General features: G+C 39.4%; 2 protein-coding genes across 3 annotated transcripts; one reads left to right on the top strand and one right to left on the bottom strand.

Moving 5' to 3' along the window:
* Positions 1 to 29: 29 nt before the first annotated feature.
* Positions 30 to 9,981, top strand: LOC104444809. Its single transcript, XM_010058558.3, has 10 exons — positions 30 to 589; positions 1,978 to 2,021; positions 2,581 to 2,698; positions 2,795 to 2,909; positions 3,439 to 4,082; positions 4,660 to 4,921; positions 5,000 to 5,279; positions 6,005 to 6,169; positions 7,569 to 8,033; positions 9,331 to 9,981. The coding sequence occupies exons 1-10, from the start codon at positions 406 to 408 to the stop codon at positions 9,619 to 9,621; spliced, it is 2,568 nt and encodes an 855-aa protein (XP_010056860.2). The 5' UTR covers positions 30 to 405; the 3' UTR covers positions 9,622 to 9,981.
* A 2,974-nt stretch (positions 9,982 to 12,955) lies between these two features.
* Positions 12,956 to 16,690, bottom strand: LOC104444810 (coatomer subunit zeta-1). 2 transcript variants are annotated; one of them, XM_018874155.2, is made up of 6 exons: positions 16,538 to 16,690; positions 15,836 to 15,995; positions 15,146 to 15,293; positions 14,978 to 15,067; positions 13,368 to 13,452; positions 12,956 to 13,277 (listed from the first exon to the last, which is right to left on the bottom strand). In XM_018874155.2, the coding sequence occupies exons 1-6, from the start codon at positions 16,538 to 16,540 to the stop codon at positions 13,218 to 13,220; spliced, it is 546 nt and encodes a 181-aa protein (XP_018729700.2). In that variant the 5' UTR covers positions 16,541 to 16,690; the 3' UTR covers positions 12,956 to 13,217. The 2 variants fall into 2 exon arrangements, with proteins under 2 accessions (XP_018729700.2, XP_010056864.2); XM_010058562.3 differs by having other exon boundaries at positions 14,978 to 15,055.
* Positions 16,691 to 21,214: the final 4,524 nt, after the last annotated feature.

Raw genomic sequence — 21,214 nt, 5'->3', positions numbered from 1 at the left:
CGGAGAATTGCAGGCTACCAACGGAGAGAGAGAGGGATAGAGCGACCCGAGCGATTGCGGAGAGGCGAACAAGGGTTTTTGGCTTTCGGTTCCCGAAGAGAGAGAAAGAGGAGAGAGAGAGAAGCGATTCACACACACCACTGCGACTCCCCCCTCCCTAGAGAGAGAAAGAAGAGAGAGAAAGAGGCGCGCGTACAGATATCTTTCTTCTTCTCCTTCTTCCTTTCCCCCCCCTCTTCGCCGCGGAAGTTTCTGCAGAGACACAGAGAAAGGCGGAAAAACAGCCCCCGCACCTCCCGTATCGGAGCCGCCGCAGGAGAGGGCAAAACCCGACCCGGATTGATTGGATCTGCCGATTCTGCTCCCGGCCAGAGGAGGAGGCGGCGGCGGCGGCGCGGAGAGAGAATGGGGAGCAAGGGCGGCGGCGGCGCCGGAGGGGGCAATGGAATTTCGACAATCCCCACGGGGTCGAGGAAGATGGTGCAGAGCCTGAAGGAGATTGTGAACTGCTCGGAGCTGGAGATCTACACGGCGCTCAAGGAGTGCAGCATGGACCCTAACGAAGCCGTCAATCGCCTCCTCACGCAAGGTCGTCTGCTTTTCTTGGGGCTCGTTTCGCCCCTTTTTTTATTTCTAGGGCAGAGCGTGGCGGTGGTAGGGCAGGAAGGGGTTTGAAATCTTAGGTCTTTTTGAGGGGGCGCGGGGGTTTGCGTCGGTGGGGACTGGTGATGGGGCTTAGGGTCGCTTTAAAGGCGGGTTTTTTTAGCTCTTCTTGTGTGTTTTCTGGCCTGGGTTGCTGAAATTTTGCTTTCGGGTGATGGAAGTTTGAATTTTTCGGGAGCTCCGAGTTCTCTTTCGAACTGCTTTCGAGAGCATCTGGGTGTTGATTGTTGGCCTCTTTCTGTTTTTGTCGTCACCGAGTTTGAGCTGCTGCGTTTTGCATGTCGGCTGAGGCACGTATCTGGTTTTCTTTTTGCCTTTTGGTCTGCTTGTTGTCATTGTTTGACATCCCATTCTTGGAAAGCGTTGGACTTTTGTTGCAAGGCCAACGTCCCACTACGTCTGGTTAGGAGTTTCAGTTGTACTAGGCAGCTCTGAGTCGACAGACCGAGTTTTGGTGTAGCATTGAATGATCTGACTCGGAGTGGGAGTCGGTTTGAGTGAGTGGATCGCCACCCTGAGGAGGGGGAAACACGATCCTAGCTGTCTCTGGTACTGTTCTAATTTTTGGGTGACTTCAGGAACCAAATATTGTCATGGAAAGACCTTGAAATTCAAGGTGGCCCTGCTGTATATCGTCTCCATGTTAACTGCATGTGGATGTATGTCACTTTGGCATTATTCAGCGAGGACCATGCCCTAATGGTTCATCTTAGATCAAATTATGGCTTTTAGTTTTGTTATTTTGTTGATGTGTTGCACTGGAAGCTCTTTCTATGTTTCTATTGCTATGATATACAAGTTACGATGTCTCATTCCACTTTTTTCCTTTGCCCCAAAAATGGATTAGAACAGCCTGTCCCCCTTTACATGATGAAGGTTCGGAAGGGTCGATATCTTGTCTTTAGAGCACAGCATTGAAGGTGTTGATGTTCTTTATAGCAGAAATAATTTGGATCAATGGACCATGTTTTCTCATCCGTATCCTTGCACCTGCCATTTTCTAGTTAGACCAACAGAGAGATGTGTGTAATACGAAAATAAATGTCTGAAAGTGTCTTGCAAGTGTTACATTGGGAATTGGGAGAAGTTCTCTTGCTGATTGTTTTCTATCTTTTGTTGGCCATGGGCTTCAAGCTTTTGCCACTTTGAATTGTCTCTTTATACTGCCTTAATGGTGAATTGTTTTCATATAATGTTTGACTTTTGTACTTTTTTACAAAATAGTTCGCTATTGCAAACTTTAAGTTAATTAATATAGCTAGTATTTGGTGACATTTTGAGTTCCTTTCTGATGTGGAGCTTATTGATTTGTAGATCCTTTTCATGAGGTGAAGAGCAAGCGAGAAAAGAAAAAGGAGGTGATTGCCCTTGCTGTTCATAGTATTTTGTGGGGATGCTAATATTTTTATTTGTGTGTCATTTTAATACTGTCTGCAAACATTTTGATGATACTCTGAGTGATTTCCAATGTCGGTCCGTGATTTGATTATTTGGATGACAAAATAAAGAGTTTGGAGCATATCCATATTCTGAATATATATGAATTCTGTCTTAATAAATTGGTATTGGCTGTGATTTCAGTTTTATGTTGTGCTTGAGCTCGAGTATTAGTGCATCTTTGTGTCTATTGGTTGCCTCTACCATTATTGGCTTGTGCTTCTTTCCTTCCTGAATAAATTAAGGTGCAGGTTTCTTGTTTGTCAAGGCCATTATTCATCCAATGCTTATGTTACTTTTGTAATTGTGACAAATCAAAGTATTTATCTTTGGCCATGGTAATAGTTGTCATAAGTCCTCTCCTCTGACTTAGTTTCTTTAGTCGATCTGTCGTTGCTGGAGCTCCCTTGCTTATCTTTATCAGTTGTTTTATTTATGATCATTTGAATGATTTGTTTTACAATGTAATTCACCATTCAGAGCAAAGACACAACAGAGGTGAGACCTCGCGGGTCTATTAGCACAACAACTCGTGGTGGTCGGAGTGGTGTGGAACGCTATGCTGGCCGTGGTCGTGCAATCGTACCAAGTTCTAGTGGTATTTGAATTTATGAATTTGATAAGACTTTGGCTTTTATGTTATAGTTTAAGTGAATTTTCTTAATATGTTCCTTACATTTCACCTTTCTGGCAGAGCCTGGTAAACAACAGCCATATAAGAAGGAAAATGGGTCACATGTTTACACAGGTTCTACATGTTCTGCTTATAATATGTCGGGAAATAGTGTGAACCGGCAAATCGCGCACAGGTTATTTCTTATACAATCCAGATTCTCCAGACTGTCTTTCTACTTGTCTAATTGGGTTTTAGGAAATTTATCTGTGTGGCTGTTTATTGATCATCTCTACATGATCTGTGTAGATATGTTAAAAAGGATTGTTTTTCTCCTTTTTTTTGTTTTTGGGAGTCTTGCTACTTTTTTTCTTGTTGCCACGCCATGATATTGTTTTATCCCTTCTTTGTATGCTTCTCAGACTGCTTAACTTCTCAATAACGACCTAATATTTTGATTATAAGTATATTATTAGGAATGTTTGAACGTGGTTGTGAAGCACTTTAAGTTATAATCTCATGTATTGAATATCAACTGGGAATGAAACATGTAGAATTGCTACATTCCCCCAGGACTTTCAAAAGCCATTGTTGCAAACTTTTCTGTATGTTTTATTGTCCTAGAAGACACCATAGCCTGATAATGTCTTTCTTTGTTGTAAGTTTTGCTGTTGATTTTTAACTGCAGCTTTGGATAATCTAAATTTTACTTGAAATTTCCTCAGTGACGCTTCAGCCTGGGAAAATAAGGTGTCTGCAGTTGGTGAAACTGATCTCATATCTTCGTCAGTTCAGCCTTCACCAGGATTGCAACGAGCTTGGGCAGGAGTCCCTGGTCAAGTATCTATGGCGGATATAGTGAAGATGGGTAGGCCACAAGGCAAGGTTTCTGGGACCTCGAATCCACCTCTTCATCAAGGTGTCCTTCCGCCTTCTTCGGCAGTTTCGCATGATGATTTTCAACAATTGGATCAATCTTCTAAAGTATATATGTCAGATCCCAATGATGACTGGCCCTTGGATGAGCATCACGCACCTCCTCCTAGTGATGAGTGGCCTCCATTTGAGAATTCACGGACTGCGGTATCCTCTACTTTGGATTCACAAGTGGTGGAGTCGAAACTGTATGGAGGTCCATCTGACTTGCCCTTGGATGAAACCAGCCAGCATTTGACATCCCAGCTTGACAATGTTCATCTCTTGGAAGATGGATCTTTGGAAAATAGTGCAAACCACATGGGACTTGCTTCGGTATCCAACAGAAACATTCAGGACGATGATGATGTAGAGACATCCTATTTGGAGAACAATGTCTATAAGAACATCAGTGCTTTTGAGGCTCACATGCACTCGTATGAGCATAATGAAGGTGATTACATTGATTAAGCTCATGTTCTTGGTGGGGTCTTTCTGTGCACTTTATTACTATTGGCATACCTCAGTCTGTGTAATTGACGTCTTTCTTTGTCATTTGGCTCTTACTGTCTCTATGCTTTAGACAAACAGTTGGCCTTTGCTTTTAAGCCAAGATATTTTCTCTGGTATGATCTTGCTGAGTTTGATGTTTACTTCATACTGGTTGGTCGTGTGGTTTTTGGCCTCCCCTTATTTTCCTTACATTCTTCTGCCTTATGATCCCTTAATCCGAGTGTGCTCTTCTGAACAGTATCATGTGACTTAAAAGCCATTGTCTTGAGTTACTTTATGGCACAGCTAATTAAGATCTGCTTATATTCTCAAGAAAGGATGTTAAAAGTTCTGGTGATGAAATATTGTGCAGATACATATAAATAATACCAGTTTTGCATGGTGTGTCTCTAATCTGCATTATTGATTGTAGCTGAAATTGTCTGATCTAAATATTCTGCAGTCAACCGTGTTATGAGCCATTCATTATCTGGTCCTGTGGGTTGATGCTAATGTTAATTTGTACTTGCAATTGTTAGCTGAAGATGTTGCGATGGTTGCTACAAACTTGCAACAACTTGATTTACAGAACAGTGATGAGGAATCAGCGTCTGAGGAAGATGGTCCTGCTGTAGTAATTCCTGACCACTTGCAAATCCATACACCAGATTGCCAGCACCTCAGTTTTGGTAGCTTTGGCTCTGGTGCTGGTGCTGGTGCTGGTGCTAGGACGTTGAAAAGTAATTTGGCTGAAACACAACCAGTTACAGATGCTTCTTCAGTAGCCCTGTCTGACACCAGGTCCATTTTATTAATCAAATCTATTCATCCTCTTTCATGTTATGGTTTGAAACTGATACCTTTTTTTGCTACATCCAGAAATACGGAACACTATGGTGATGAGCATCTTAGGCCCCCTTCAGATGGAGATGATGTTCATGTTACTGTTGCAAGTGCTGGAAGCTATGAAGCTCCTTCAGCTTCTCAACCAGACTCATTGAAGCAGCAGTCAGTTGAAACTACTTCAGGGAATCAATACACCTTCCCATCATCAGCACCTGGTTTCAATTATGATAATGCTCAACACCTAAATGCTGCATTTAATCACCAGCAAACTAGCTCGCAGTTGCAAAACCTTGCTTCTTTCTCCAGTGTACTGGTAAGATAAAAGATCCTTCCCAGTCTAATTTTGGAGAAAACTAGGATCTTGGGATACAAGTGTGCATGAGGGGGTTTATGTGCACAAGAACTATAAGACCTAAGTTGTATTTCAGATAAGGCATTGACGGGTGGGTAGAAGGGCGACTGCATTAGCAAACACCAATGCATGTTGTGTAGTCTGCTGAGAGCTTGTGAGGACCCTCTGTAATGACCGGTAGTCTTAATGAACTTCCTCTGCTCTTTTCAAGATGCCTCAGAGCTTGGAAAGTTTGAGACAGCGAGAAAACCATTAATACTTAACTTCCGCGTAATTTTCAAAATGAAGGAGTGAAGTTATTAGGCCAGTGATCCTGTTCTAGAATTCAAGCAGAATTAAGAACATAATGTCACTGCTGACGGTAAAGTTGTGACGGAATTTTTAATTCTCCTTTCTTGGAGAGAGGGAGAGGGAAGGGATAAAATGTATGAAAAGTGCTTGATTTGATTAAGGAGGGCAAGGCTTATTGGAGTGATGAATAGACCACTGAATTTTTGTTAGGAATTATTTTTGTTCTAAAAGGTTGTTTGGACAAGTGTAAAGTGGACCTTTGTGAATGAGCTTCTATTGTGCTAGTCCCTCTTTGGTATTAGTTGCTATAGCTTTCCATGCAGGTGTTGCTGCACATTTTGCATCATTGACAATCAACAGTTATAACTTTCATTTTCATGTGTCACAAATTGCAGCCATCATATTCAAGTTCATTACCCAGTGCTTTGTTAGCTTCAACTGTTCAGACAGGAAGAGAGTCTGAGCTCCCATACTTGCCATTCCCTGTGACACAGTCGATGCCCACAAAATTCAGCAACCCAACTTCTTCAATGAGTAGTTCGGTCCTTTCTACGCCAGAGGTACTATTGCCCTTTTCTTCCTTTTCTGAGCTCTTTTTCATTAGTTACCTTTAAGGGTAAACATAGCTTGCGTTCATCATATTTGAAAGGCTGGCAAGAAGTTTGGGACTGTGATTGTAGACAACCATTTTATATGATTGATATTATTTGAGAGTAAATATTAAATCAACCTTGATCCAATGGCTCAATATTTTAGATAAGTTTGGCAGTGGGTCTATATAGTTAAAGTGATAGTTAGAGCAGTATGTTGATATTTTTGAATTTCTCCATCCCTTGTTTGCCTCCCTATTTATAATAATATCCATACTTTGGCTGTATTGTAGCCTTACAGGTAAGGTGCTCTGTTAGCTCATTTGAATATTAGACAACTGTTTAACAACTTAAGCTTATAAATCTCTGTTAGCTCATTTGAATATTGGACAACTATTTAACAACTTAAGCTTATGAAGAAGAAGGGATTTGCTGCACACACGCACGCATGCGTGCACACACACATGCACAGATGCTTACTGGTGGCACAGGATTTGTTATACCTGAACTAATAGCTAAGATGTCCATATTTATAGGATTCCGTGGAGGTATAATTGAGCTGGTAAAATTGTCAGCTGAAATTGTTGCTATTGTCTGCTCATAGGAATCATTATATTTGTGAAGCTTCACATCCTTCCACCTTTTTCCTGCTTAGACTTGAGCAGAAAGAATGCCGAGTGGATGCTTGTGTCCTTTGAACTTATTGTAACTACTCTTACAATTTGCATTTCTGTTTTGTCTTGGTTATGGAACTCACAATATTGTAATGTTTAGTTTGCAAGGAAGAGAAAATCTCATATGAACAATTGTTTCTTGAAGGAAGAAGTAGTGAATGTGAAATCCTTCCAAGGGGGTGTTGTATAACTTCTGGATGTTGTTTCTACAACCAATATCACAGGTTCATATTGAATGTGAAGATGGTTCCATTGAACCGCTGAGTTTTATTTGTCAAACCAGGGAAATGTTAATAGGTCCAGAAGTAGCAATTTCAGGTTTTCAGAAAACTGTAGTTCAGTATTTCTAGGAGAGGCTGCAGGCCAAACTATCAACTCAGGGTGTTGCTTTTAACAGACAGATCGTAGTTACTTTTTTTTTTTTTTTGACTGGGGGAAAAAAGAAGGGGGGGGAGGAGGAGGGAGTACTAGGGGGACATTTCCATTCAAATTTTGGATGAGTGATGACCTTGTTTTCAGTGTGATTATTTGCTCTTGGTTTGACTTGTCTATCCTTGATACCAATGTTCTCCACCATCACTTCTCTCTCAGAATAGATGCCAAAAAAGAATACCTAGAGAAGGAAAAAAGGAAATGTTATTCTGTGTCCCTTCTGATATGGCATGGAGATGATATTTGTTTGTTACTTTTGGCAGGCTTTCAGAGCAGCTAATATCTCTGGAGCTCAGCAAAACCCACAAAACCTCCCCAATGCTGGCCTCTCTACAGGACCGGCTCTTCCTCAGCACCTTGCAATGCACCCTTATTCACAGCCTACGCTTCCTCTGGGCCCTTTTGCAAATATGGTCAGTTACCCCTTTTTGCCTCAGAGCTACTCATACGTGCCACCGTCAGCTTTCCAGCAAACATTCACTGGCAATAGCACATATCATCAATCTTTAGCTGCTCTTCTTCCCCAATACAAAAATAGCCTATCGTCTAGCAGCTTGCCTCAGTCTGGTGCAATTCCTTCTGGTTATGGATTTAATGGTTCAACTGGCATTCCTGGAGGGAATTTCTCTCTAAATCCACCAAGTGCACCTGCGACCACGACTTTGGGATATGATGATGCTTTGAGCTCACAGTACAAGGATGCCAACAGCTTGCTGTCTCTTCAGCAGGTAATTGTCTATTGACTGCTGTTGCGGCAGTAGATAATATTTGCTTAAAGTAGTGGGCCAATGAAGAGAATGTTCCCCCTGTGATTGCCTGATGTAGTCGGTTTAATTTGATGGCAAATTCATAATGAAATCTTTTGCATTTTCTGGTTTCAATCACTAGCAATCTCCCTTGGTTAGGGTTTTTACACTGTGGCCAAATATAGCTGTTTATACTCCACTTCTGTTCTTTCATAGGAGTTTTATCCTGTTACCTGAATTAAGAGGGATGTAAATGGAACGAGAGTGGAAGTAAGCGAGGCAGAAGAAAAGAAGATTGTAATTTGTCTCTCTTGGTTATTTTAATGGTATTGGAAAATGATGAGGGAAATTGAGTTAATTGACGGTCTAAATCACTTCTCGCCTTTTGTATGCTTTCATAAGAGCATCTTCTTTTCTCTCCAATTTTTTCCCCTCTCTCGTGCTGAAGGGAAGTAGTTTCTTTCACTTCCTTTTATATTCTTCTCTCCAAGATAACCGAATAACGAAGGCATTTATGTAGGTATTTTTCCTCCCACTTCCTATCACCTCCAGTTACCCAAGTGTATCTTGTCTTTTTGCACTTTATTATCTTTATGAAGGGCGCAGTTTGTGTGTAACCGAGTTAGACACAATTTCCCTTCCTCCCATTTCTCTCCAATGCTGGGAACTTTTGGTCTCTGGGGGTTCAAGGGAAGTAATTTTTTTCACTTCCTTTCATTTCTTTTCTCCATGATGAAGGTGCTTCTGTAGGTATTTTTCTCCCACTTCCATTCACCTCAATCAGCGAAACAATGTGTTAGGGTCTGTCCGATATTGCTATATTTGTTTTAGCTTTGTTTTGGTGCAGTTCTACTGGAATTGGTTGTAGTTTTGGTAACATGTGTTAACTTGTAATACCTTGAAGCTGGATGCACCTGAGGTGTTGCATTTGGGATTGACAAGTAGCAACTGCAAGGGTGTTGCTGTGAGGTGTTTGCTTAGTACTACCTTTTGAAAGTAGAAAAAGCCATTCTAAAAGCTGTAATTGTAGCCTTGTACAGAACATTCGTAGTTCATGTCTTGTCTTCACGGTCCCTTATAATCAACCAATCATTCTTCAAGATACTTATAATGGACCCTTTTTTTTTTTCCGGGTGGATGGGGGATGGGAAGGAGGAGGTGTGGCTTGCTGAGATGTGTTCACAGTCTATTATCATGAACTTGTGAATGCCATAAAGTTTCTTTCTTTAATTAACTCATTCATATTGATGTCATCCTAACTGTTGCATATGTTCCTCAGAATGAGAATTCAGCTTTGTGGCTTCAAGGACCTGGTGGGCGTACAATGCCTACAGTGGCAGCCAATACATATTACAACTTCCAAGGGCAAACTCAACAACCTACTGGTATCCGACAAGGACAAGGCCAGCAGCCTTCTCAGCACTTTGGGTCTCTTAATTACCCGAACTTTTACCAGTCAGCTGGGATCTCACTGGAACATCAACAGCAAATTGCTAGAGACAGTTCGCTCGGTGGCTCACAAAGCCAGCAAGCTAAACAGTCCGCTCAGATATGGCAGAACACCTACTAATCTTATTCCTTCCCGTCTTTTTAGGGTTTAAGTTCTCGGTTTGAAAGTGGCCAATGAAAAGCATCCATGTGCAGAGCGGAATCATCGCGTATCGTTTGATGGTCCTTAAAGGACCTTGGCTGGATGCCTCTCTGTGCCATGAGGTTGTATTTTACAGATACCCTTTCGAGTTAGGTTGACGTAGGACCTGTGCTAATTCGGAATGGTGGATTTTTCTGTCTGCTTGTTTCGTTCTGTTTTGCTTTGCTTTTTGCCTCCTTACTGTCCTTGTGTTTCGTTCCTTTCATAGAGAAATTGCATTTACTCCATATGTACCGGCCTGTGTAATTCTTATGCTATTATGGTCATGATCTAACCTCATTAGATGTGTTGCACCACTAGACACTTGCATGTTGTCCGATTGTACTTTGTCGTACAATTGGCTTTAGAACTAAAGGTTTTAGTACTAAAAGTGAGCATGATTTAAGGGTAAAATTTGTAACCAACGAATCAAACGGTTGGGAATTTGTCCGGTTTCACGTTCCAAAGTATGTAGGGTGGATTTCAGTTTTCAAAAATTGGGGAACTCCAAAGTATGTAGGGTAGATTTCAGTTTCCAAAAATTGGGAAACATGTTTCGATAGGCAGGTTTTAGATTCTAGATATGTGGAACTTAGAACTTGAAATTTGGAACTTGAAATGAGTTATGTGTTTTTCTTGGTTTATTTTTGGGTATGATCCTATTCCATGGCTATTCCATGGCGTTTGATAATGAGTATAATTTGAAACCATTAGTCTGAACTTCATTTTACTGAAACTTTTATTTTGTTAATGTTTGAAATTCTTTGTGTGTCTAATATAAGTTGTGGTTAATTTATCGTAGCAATAAGTTTGGTCATTAAATGTAATGATTCATTGTAATTGTTTAACAAATAATATAAGTGGCACTTGGGTAGAACTTGGAATCAGCCCTAGAACTCATGACAATGTAGGTTTCTAGTTTGAGAGTTAAAAAAAAGAAATCTGTTCCCGCGGGTAAATTCTAAGTTCCAAGTGGAATTTGTGCGGAACCTGAAGTCATTTGCCTCGATTTAGAATCAATCTCAGGTGCATTTGTGGGTGGAATTTGTGTGGAACCTGAAGTCATTCGCCTCAATTTAGAATCAATCTCAGGTGCATTTGTGGGGAGTTGTGGGAGTAGGCAAGTATTTTATGTCAAGGGAAAGGTTTTTTAGCTAGCATTATGTGGGAAATTAGCGATCACCCGTAAACTTAGGTTTATAGTAAGTACTAAGTGTCCATGACTACATTGCTTTCATGGGAAAGCAACGGAACATGGAAGACCGAGGCAAAAAGAAAGTTTCCTTTGTGTGGAGAGAACAACGGCCAGTGGTTTGTGCCAAATAAATTGAAGAGTTGCACAATTTCCTATAGATTTCTATGTCAAGTACATTTTGAAACACTAAATTTCCTGATGGATGCCAATGGTGCTTGATTTCTTGGGGTCTGATGTCCGGCTTTTGTTAAAAATCCACGATAATGTGCCTAATGGTTCATCTAGGTGATTTTCTGAGCTCTCTTGTAGATTAAGCCGTGCAGTGTATCGAGTTATATCTTAAATTAGGAATACATGTGAGTTACACCCCACTTAAAACAACGTAGGCCGAAGGGCTTGCTCTTTGATCTGACTCTTCTAGTGTAATGGCTTCAGCTATGAAGGTCTCCATACCTTGTCTCATTCTTAATGTATTGCTATAATTCTGTCCCCTGAGGCGAATCGACGCCTTCAAGTTAATTTCCTATGGTGATTCATGGTCCTAAAGGTTCATACTCATCAAAGGCCTCACGACTTATTATCATCACAATTAACGTTCGAGATAGTTCACGGCTACCATGCTACCATTTTCATAGTAACTACAGGTATATATATATATATATAAAAGTCTTGTCTCATCAATTGGTGTCTACTATGTTTTCAAGGCATTACTATCTAAGGGCGAGCAATTTCAGATTCTGTTTTTTTTTTTTTTTTTTTTTTTTTGGTCGAAAAATTCTGTTTAGGTTTTCTTCAATTTTCATTGGAAACTTGAAACATCATAATAGGTTCACTAATTTTTTAAACTTAAAACTTATCTTGCATACCCATAAATTTGGAATTTACTTTGTCACAAGTTCTAAGATCTATTCAAATTTTAAATGCACTTTAATGACCACAATTTATTACAATTCACTAATCGCAATTTATATTTATACATATGGAGATTATGAAATAAATTATAAAGTAAAAATATTAATTATAGATATCCCCATGAATGGAAGCTTCGATTGGTGGTTTCAAATTACACATTCATCATAAAATTTCGTGGAATACAATAGGACCACGCAAAGACATAAGACGGGAAAAACATAAAGAGTTGTTTCATGTTCTTAGTTTTAATTCCACCTGAAATTAGAATCTACCCGTTGAAATTTGTTTTCTAATTTTTGGAATTCAGAATCTATTCTATATATCTTCATATCTAGAACCAGACCGGTTTTCACGGATCCAGTTCTTAGATTTGTGATCTAATTTGGATCCATGCTCAAACCTACTCGTCTATTTTGTCTCTGTCCTTTATGAAGATTTGTAAGGATTCTTGAAGAATGGATCTTTAATCTCTCGATGACTGTTGGGTAAAAAGAAAAGAGAGTTAACTCTCATATCTTGATCACAAATCATTTAAACTTTTTGTGCTCCGATATTAATATTGGAGTTACTAAAAGGAAAAATGTAAAAGGTTATGGTAAGTTATATTCGGGGATGGTCCTTCAGGAACAATAGAAGTGACCTACCTTTTCTAAGATTAAGATATGTGAGATCTTCACTCTAAGTCTCGTCCACCCTTCTTCAGGCGTTCCCTCTGGTCATCAAGCCTTTTGAGCACCGTCGTTACAGAGCATCATCTTCTTCTTGAGCATCCTATGATGGCCATATTTGGTGTCTACCCCATATGAAATCAACTTCTCTTTTCATCTCAAATGAGGCCACGCATATTGCCCTACTAATTTTCGACTTTTCGACCTCGGTTCTCTACCTTTATCAGATGTTGCTGTTTACATATCTCGTCTTTGATCGACTTAAATGAGAATAATCCAAAGTTCCCCTCGAAACTTAAGCTTGCCAAGTACTTCCACCACGTTTTTCATCAGCCAAGTGAAGAGAGAAACTAGAAAGACAAACTTCGGCATAAGCTTTGTCATCATGGGAAGGTCGTCGATTACTAATCAATGTCCATGAAATTACCTCCTCCTGCTATAGCAAAATTTGACGGCTTAGGATGATAAAGATCAGATTCAAACACGACTCTAATTAATGTGTATACCACATCCTCTTTTCACTGGAATATTTTCCATTAAGCTGAAAGTGGTCACTTTAGTTCTTGATTTACAGAGTACACTCAGTTTCGCAGCCACCAAAAACTTCACAAAAGCCCACCCACATCATTCAGTAAATCCAGAAGCCAAATCGGCATTGATAGTTCAACTGGCGTGTAAATCAATAGCAACGAACCGCATATGGACATGACCCTAGGCTATGATGGATTAGAAGACACAATGTATTCTGTGAGGTGCAAGAATCATTTCAGAAGAGATCTGGTCAAGTGCTCTCTTGCTGTGGCCAGTGCTTGACTTATTGTCTGCAAAAAGTGGCGGGAGAGATTGAGAAATCAAACAGTGAAAAATATGTCGAGCCATTCTGTTACATATGGAAATCGGGTTGACCATACCTGCTCGGACAAAGGACCTCCAGCATCCAAGCTTTGACTTGCAATCTTCCCAGCTATCACATTTGGATCCGTTTCAAGAATAATGCTGCACGAGATAGATTTAACATTAGTGTCTGCCAAAAAGAAAGGGGAGCTGATGGAGGAGGGGACGGGTGGCAGCCTTTTAAGAGGGTTCTTTCATCAGCCAATAAAAGTGCAGAGCTATAATACAAGGATGACACACTGAGAATGCCAAGAGCTCAATCTCCTCTATCACTGATTCATCATTCCTCCAGATAAATAGTAAGGGGAACATGAAATGAAAAGAAATAATACAGCAAACAAAATTGAGGAAATCTTAAAGGCACAATTTTAGAAAATGACAACCTGCTTGTCTCCCCTTCCCAACCCCAAAACCAAATTCCCACCTTCCAGCAGAAAAGTGGAACAAAAATGAGAAAGGTGAAAAAAACAAAGGATGCACCACAAACTGACCAGATGTAAATCAGGTTTTGGAAGTACCTTTTCAGGACTATGAATGGCACCCATTTACTATTTATGCTGAACAATAATGGAGATTATAAAGAGATTGTGAAGGTGTCAAGTATGAGTTTTGATTGAAAGTATTCGTACTAATAGATTACTAAAATCCTAATTCAAGTAAACAACAGATACCAGAATCCAACTTCAGATAGAATAATAGAAATAGCAACTAGGCCTTTTATAACTATCTGAAGTGTTGGTACCAAAACATTCAACAACTAATGAGATCAAGCATGCTTGATGATGCCAACTAGTTCAGTAATGAATTCATTGGATAAGGTAAGCAAGGAAAGGGTCACTTAATTTTCTAGATGGAAAAACATTTATTGATACATAGAACTTACCAGTTATATTACTAAAATCTACCAATTATATCCTTATTAAATAGTATGGAGACTCTTATCCTAAGCAATTCAACCTGAAGAGAAATCAATGATATGTCCCAACAAGTTCCAACCTGCTCTAGGCTGCATGGGCAAGGAAAAGTGGGGGAGGAGGAGGAAGAGAAGCGAAATTGGCTGATTTTGAATATCCTTACAGTTGCATTTCTAATGCTTTGATTGTGCAATTGGAAAAGATGCTATTTTGGCAAGTTCGCCAAAAACATCAATCACTCAAATGAATGATTAATGCTAAGCGTACTTTTCTCTTTAGGACTTGTTTATGTAAAACTCAGAACAAAAACTTAATGGAAAGCAATAACCATAATTCCAAAAAATGATACATTAAACATGGCATAGTCCTGACTCCTGAACACTCTTCCTCACTAGGGACAACAGACGCTATGGTGTGATCAAATAGCATAGTTTTTTTTTTTTTTTTGGTAAAATCAAATAGCATAGTTCAAACTCAGTGAAACCACTTTACCCATAAGATTCCTAAACCCAGGTAAAAATTTCACCAGCCATAGCCCTTGCACATATTGTAATAAAAAGTACTCCTTAGTAGGATAGCAGGTTTTACATGAAGAAGATTTGGCTCTAATAAGACATAAAAAATTAGAAAATTTTATAATACTCCAGAAGTTATCCACAATGCCTCTCCATTTAGGGCAGTGATAATTAATATGAAGGCTTATTATGACTTACCCGCCATCAACAATTTCATCAAGGCACATTAGGATCAGATCCAAATTTTCTAATGCCTCCCTCTTGTCAACCTGGCCCCTGGAACAAGTGCTATCAGATGACATCAGAATTAACCAGTTCTGAAGAGACACACCAAGTATGAGAGTTAACAGGAGTAAGAAGAAAGACCTTAATAGAATACCAACTGCATCAGAAAATCCTTGAACAACTGTTGCTAAAATGAGCTCATTTTCATCTTCACCTCCAGTCACAAAAAAGTGAAGATTCTGTACAAACTTGTAAACGACAACGTTGTTTTCGATCATCGCTATTTCAGCTGTATATACAGTAGCAATCTTTCAATTCTTGGAGGCAGTCAAAGTCAACAACTTCATCTTATAGAGGATTATAACAAAAATGTAGGCGATACAAAAATATCCAAAATAGAAAATACGAAAAATATGAGGGATGGAAATTACAAGAAAAAAGAAAGATTCTGCAGTCACCACAAACGTGAATAAGTATAGGACTATGAGTGAATCATTGCCAAAGCTCAAATAACTGTGCCCGATTTAAGGAACGCAATTCCGCTTGTCCACAAAAGAAACACGAAAAGACAACAGGGAGGGGTGACTTATCATGATTTAGACAGAAACAAAATAATATTGACTTCAAACATATAAAAGCAACAAAAAAATTACCAAACAAGAGCATCGCAGAATGGACGACAACACAATGGCACATATAAAAGAGCAACTAAAACAAGTACCAAAGAGGAGCATCATAGACTGGACATCAGCATTAATCTGATCCAATGGAATATACACAATTATGCAACTAACCCATCAAATAGGTCAGAAATTTCTATTCTCTTTTTACCTTCAGTCCGCGCATTGGTCTTTTGGGTCTTAGTGAATACTGCTTTTTCGAAAGCTTCCTTCGTGCTGTTGGTCGGCCAGTCATCACAGTAGTACTTAGCTGCAATGCGGTTTCCTTCAGAATCTAGCAAGAGCACATTCTTCACAGAAGGGCACAGCTCCTACAATCCATCAAAGAATTCTCAAGAAAAGAAATCCCAAGATCAACAATGCTGTCGAATTGATTAAATGCTCACAAAAACAGCCTTGGATCACCCCCACCAAAATTAATAACTAAAGTCAACTAGCCAAAAAAAAAAAAAAAAAACGTTACATACAAAGTTCAACTTTCAAGGAAACCAAAAAAAAGTCCCTTAATACCCATATGCAAGAATGCTCACAAAAACAGCCTTGGATCACCCCCACCAAAATTTAATAGCTAAAGTCGACTAGAAAAGAAACAATCTCGTTACATACAAGGTCCCAACTTTCAAGAACGAAACCAAAACACACAGTCCCAGATCAAAACCCTTGATACCCACATACAAGAATCCTCTCCAGCAGCAAGCACATGCATGAAGATGATCACTGATCAGCGCGAGAACAAGAACCCGCAACTTCTTTCACGGCCCAGAGGGCTACCATAAAACACTTAATATGAAAGAATTCGATCAAACGATGAGCGACATGAGACTGTGCCGAGAAACAGAGAGACCCAACACACCATGACGCGACGCCTCGCAGGTTTTCGGCGACGGAGGACTCTCGGAACACCCGCGCGGTCGGAAACCTCCGCCTAAGCTCGGTGCTGACTTCTGGAAGAAACCGGACGCAGGACAAAAGAAAACTGAAATATGCTTGAAGAAGGACTTTTTAACCCTCCACGCACGCGCGCGTAGCGCCACTTGATTATTTTGGAAATTAGAATATTAAAAACCAAAGTAAAGAGAGCGAAATTTAAAAATATGTGGCGAAATTCAGGTTTGATCGAATTCTGTCATATTAAAATCATTAAAAAGATATGTATTATATTATTCTGGCATTTCATTTTTCTTCAACGAGGATCATTTCAATAGGGATAAAACATAAAAAATGTCGAATTTCGTGTTATGTATCAAGCCTTTTATAGGAAACACTTGGAGAATATTTGTATGTATTAATTTGAGATAAAATTCACATTATGGAAGAGAATGAAAAAATTAAAAGGAGAAGGAAAAAAAAGAAGAAACCTAAAATAAAGTGCGTAAAATATGTCTAAATGAATGGAAAAAGGTAAGAATAGATACATAAAGAAGGGTTAAAGCAAAAGTGAAAAGGAGAAAGATCGTAGGATGTAGAAAATTAAGATGCAAGTGAAAGTTGGTGGGGGTAAAAAGTTTGAAAAAAAGGAAAGATGAAATAAAAAATGTGTGAGGGTGGGTGAGAGTTGACAATAGAGATTGCACTTTACCCTACTGAAGGACAGTCTTTAGAAACATACTCATACAATCTATATATTGTAATAAGATTTACGATTTTCTCGAGACTCATTTTTGGGGTAATTATGATCCGCCACTTAATTTTTTGGGATCACGACAAGTTGCCCTATGATATTTCAATTCTTACAAGGTAACCCCCTTGGCCACTTGAAATAGATGGTAATGCGTCCCCTAGCGTTGATTTTAGCTAAAATTTTATCATGTATTAGTTATGAAAGATAAAATGGTCATATATCATGTATATACGGGAGAAAATAATAGGAACCGCTTGAAAATATATTTCTAAATTATATATTCAATGTGCATTTAAAGCTAACTCTAACAAGGTTCTCTTTGAAACTTTAATCAATAAATTTCTGTATTATTATTATTCTAGTTATATATACATATAGCTGCCATTATGGCAAATCTACTCTTAGTCGTTAACCACGTGAGTAGTATGTTCTCACTTGAAATATATTTTTTAAGCTATTATTTTAATTATTTATAGGAGCAAAGTATACTAGAATTTGTCACGAAAAGCGCAATTAAATTTTAAAACTTTTAAAAAGTACAATAAAGTCTTAAAAGTTATTACAAAAATATAATTGAGTTTTAAAACTTTAAAAAATGCAAGTAATTCCAAGACTTATCAATTTGATGTAATTAAATCATAGAATTTGTGAAGTTTGTGTAATCGAGTTTTAAAACTTTTTAGTATTTCTCATTTGTTAAGTTGGATGGAGAAACCATTGGATTCGCCGACCACCTTCCAACATGGAAGGGGAAGGTGAGAGGTTCAAATCTTTACCTTCTTAGGGGATGGGGTGTGGATGGGTAAGTTTCAGGAGTGGGTTTCGATTCCCACGCCCTGCAAGAGGTAGGGCAAAAGTCTGAGAGTGAGTTTAGAATAGAATTAGAGTAGGACTGACAAAAAAAAAGTTGGATGGAGAAAATGAAAGGAATTAATTGCATAATTTTTAAAAATTTAAGAATTTAATTGTACTTTTTAAAATTTTAAATTTTAAATATATTTTTATAATAATTTTTAAGACTGAAGGTGCATTTATACTCGATACTAGGGGTGTAAACGGTTCGGTTCGGTTCGGTTTTTGAAAAACCGAACCGAACCGTTAGAGAAAATTTCGAACCGAACCGAATAAGTCCCGAACCGAACCGAACCGAACCGAACCGTTCGGTTCGGTTCGGTTCGGTTCGGTTTTTCGGTTTTCAAATTTTGGGTTTCGGTTTTCGGTTTTCGTTTTTTTTTTTTTTTTTTTTTTTTTTTTTTTTTTTCAGGACGGCTTACCTTCTATATAAGCTCCTTGAAGCATTGATTGACGTTCTCTCTAGTTTTTGTGCTATATTCAAGAAACGAACATCTATGTCTTTGAGACAAACAAGCATAGGGTTAGAAGAAGATAAAACAGTTTAAATATCTGGATGCATATTACCATCTCTTGCCGGTTAAATAGAAGAGTAGGCTCGGTTAATTACCACTATAAGGCGTACGGTGGGAATCTCAGAAAGGAAGCTCAACAACTGCAAATTCAGCATTAACACAAAGGAAAGTGAGGACAACGAAATCGCAACTAAATACAAATGAGCGGAATTCGGAGAGCAATCGAACATATAAGGCAATATGACCACTAGCAAGAAGAGGGCACACTCCCTATTTCATCCACAAACCATCAGGCACCAATGAGACCAATTTATAATACTAGTCAATTCCGGTTTAAGACCAATTCAAATAAACGGTGATCACCCGGACAGAAGAGGGATGGACTAACCCCATTGAGTGTTTGGGAACACAAAAGATGGCTTGTACTGCAAAGCATGGTTCACAATATACTTGTGCATCCGGTCGCAAAGATAGAAACGAAGATATGTTCGGTAGAAAAGATAAATATGGAGTAATCGGGCTTCAAACGAGTGGTGACAAGCAAGTGTATACCTAGAGTGTCATATAGAGGAACGGAAATGTAAGAGTATATGAGCACGCATGATCGGTAATCACCCACTACAGTCGTTAATAAAGTACAATCCTATTGAAGATCCCTGAAAATAAACATATATATATATATATCGATTTCAGAGTTAACATTGCAAGAGAAAAGTCGAGTACATGCTTCCAAGTTGAGGTAGAATAGAAATAACTAAGATTGGAGCAAATAGTTCACCTTTGGAATACCATGATATATTAGCCCGGAACCTAAAGCTGCTCGAGCAAAGGTGCCTGCCTCTCCATATGTCATCCATTTGTACCTTTCAGCATATATTTGAATAATGTCACTAAAGAATACCAACGCCAAACAGCAACCTATTCATAGATGTAAGGAAAGCAAAGGCTATGCTTACTCTCAACAGTTCCATCTACCCGCACTTTTCAGTACCCGGATATTTGTAATCTCGAAAAGTTTCTACGGAATGCCCGTATGACCATTACCGGAGAGAACATGTTAGATTATTTTCTCAACAAAATGAATGCGAGAAGAATCATACGGCACCCGAGTCACAAGAGAAAAAGGAAAAGATAGCAGTCAGAAAACATTTCGAGCTAACAACATGGAAGAATGAAAAGCTTTAACCAAGACAAATGGGGAATGCTTACACAAAATTATCATGCAATGTACCAATTTCGGGATGATTAGGAAATGCTCACAAGCTTCAAAGGAGAACGAACCAATCTGTCATCGGTCAATCAAACTTTAGCTTAGTGGGACAAAGCAATACAGCAAAGACTTGAAGACATATATAACAACATACCGGTACACATTCCACTTTCCATCTGCAATTTCTCTAGAAGCACAACGCTATACCCTTGCTCTGCTTTCAGTACAATATGAGCAATGATATGATTAATGGCGGTATGAGACAATACTAACTAAAGCACTCTCATTTTATATAAGCCGGCAACTAGCAAGGATAAAATAGCCAATATTTCAGCACATGACAATGAATGAACAAGCCATTACACTATTTTGAAATAGACATCTTTGGATTATTAACTTGAAAAACAGGCAGGACTTGGTCACCTCAAAATATAGAACTTCAAAAAAGCAATGCACGCATCATGTGATATAAAACTTACAAGGAAAAGTTTCCATAAACTCTTTAATCTGTAGGGGACTTTGGCATATAAGTCTGCAATAAAGTGGGACAAGAGCAAGCAAGAGATCGACAGGATGAAACCACAAGCATAGCCAAAGCATACTCAAATCCCATAATTCCAAAATCAACTCCTGCCCAGGGGACAAAAGCAATTTTACAAAACGAAAGTAGAGCCAGTTCATCGATTAGTCCAGTGAATGTCAAGCTGAACTCCACCCACAAAATTCATCAATCGCGACCCTCGACACCCGATGCAAGAATTGCACGCAAGAATCACCATCAACCAAGATTCGAGAGAAAAGCGGTCACCTTTACGAGAGAAAAGAGAGAGGGTGGGGTTGCGCTGCGGTTTCCCAAGGTAGCGAAGACGAGGAGGAGGAGATTTTGTTTGGTCTTAGCCAAACAGCGTGTAAAGTGACGAAGGAGAGACTTTGGCCGCCCCGAGTCAAACGGAGCGCGCGCGTCGCGAAGGAAGAGGGGCTGTCCCTCAATCGGTTGCCGTCGCCGTCGCAGTCCCTGCCGCCGTCGCCGTCGCCGTCCCAGTCTGCCGCCGTCGCCGTTGCACCTCCAAGCCGACCAAGAGGAGACACGAGACGAGAGGAAAGGGCGAGTCGAGGCGAGTAAAACCTACGGGGCGACGGGACGGGAAAGAATAAAACCGAACCGATAAAAGATGGTTCGGTTCGGTTGGTTAACCGATAAAAACCGAACCGATAAAGAGATTTCGGTTTTTAACGAAAACGAAAGAAAACAACCGAACCGAAAAAACCGATTTTTTCGGTTCGGTTATTCATTTTCGGTTCGGTTCTTGACACCCCTACTCGATACAACAG

This window comes from Eucalyptus grandis, chromosome 5 (assembly GCF_016545825.1).
Source record: "Eucalyptus grandis isolate ANBG69807.140 chromosome 5, ASM1654582v1, whole genome shotgun sequence".
Classification (NCBI taxonomy): domain Eukaryota; kingdom Viridiplantae; phylum Streptophyta; class Magnoliopsida; order Myrtales; family Myrtaceae; genus Eucalyptus; species Eucalyptus grandis.
This window is presented reverse-complemented; position numbering and strand designations above follow the sequence as displayed.

Excerpts from the sequence above, each read along its gene's own strand:
- LOC104444809 (XM_010058558.3), top strand. The coding sequence starts at position 406 with ATGGGGAGCAAGGGCGGCGGCGGCGCCGGAGGGGGCAATGGAATTTCG. Across the intron at positions 590-1,977 it reads CAATCGCCTCCTCACGCAAG|ATCCTTTTCATGAGGTGAAG; the intron begins GTCGTCTGCTTT and ends ATTGATTTGTAG. Across the intron at positions 2,910-3,438 it reads AACCGGCAAATCGCGCACAG|TGACGCTTCAGCCTGGGAAA; the intron begins GTTATTTCTTAT and ends AAATTTCCTCAG.
- LOC104444810 (XM_018874155.2), bottom strand. Across the intron at positions 15,068-15,145 it reads GCAGTTGGTATTCTATTAAG|CACTTGTTCCAGGGGCCAGG; the intron begins GTCTTTCTTCTT and ends GTCATCTGATAG. Across the intron at positions 13,453-14,977 it reads GATGAAATTGTTGATGGCGG|CATTATTCTTGAAACGGATC; the intron begins GTAAGTCATAAT and ends TATCTCGTGCAG.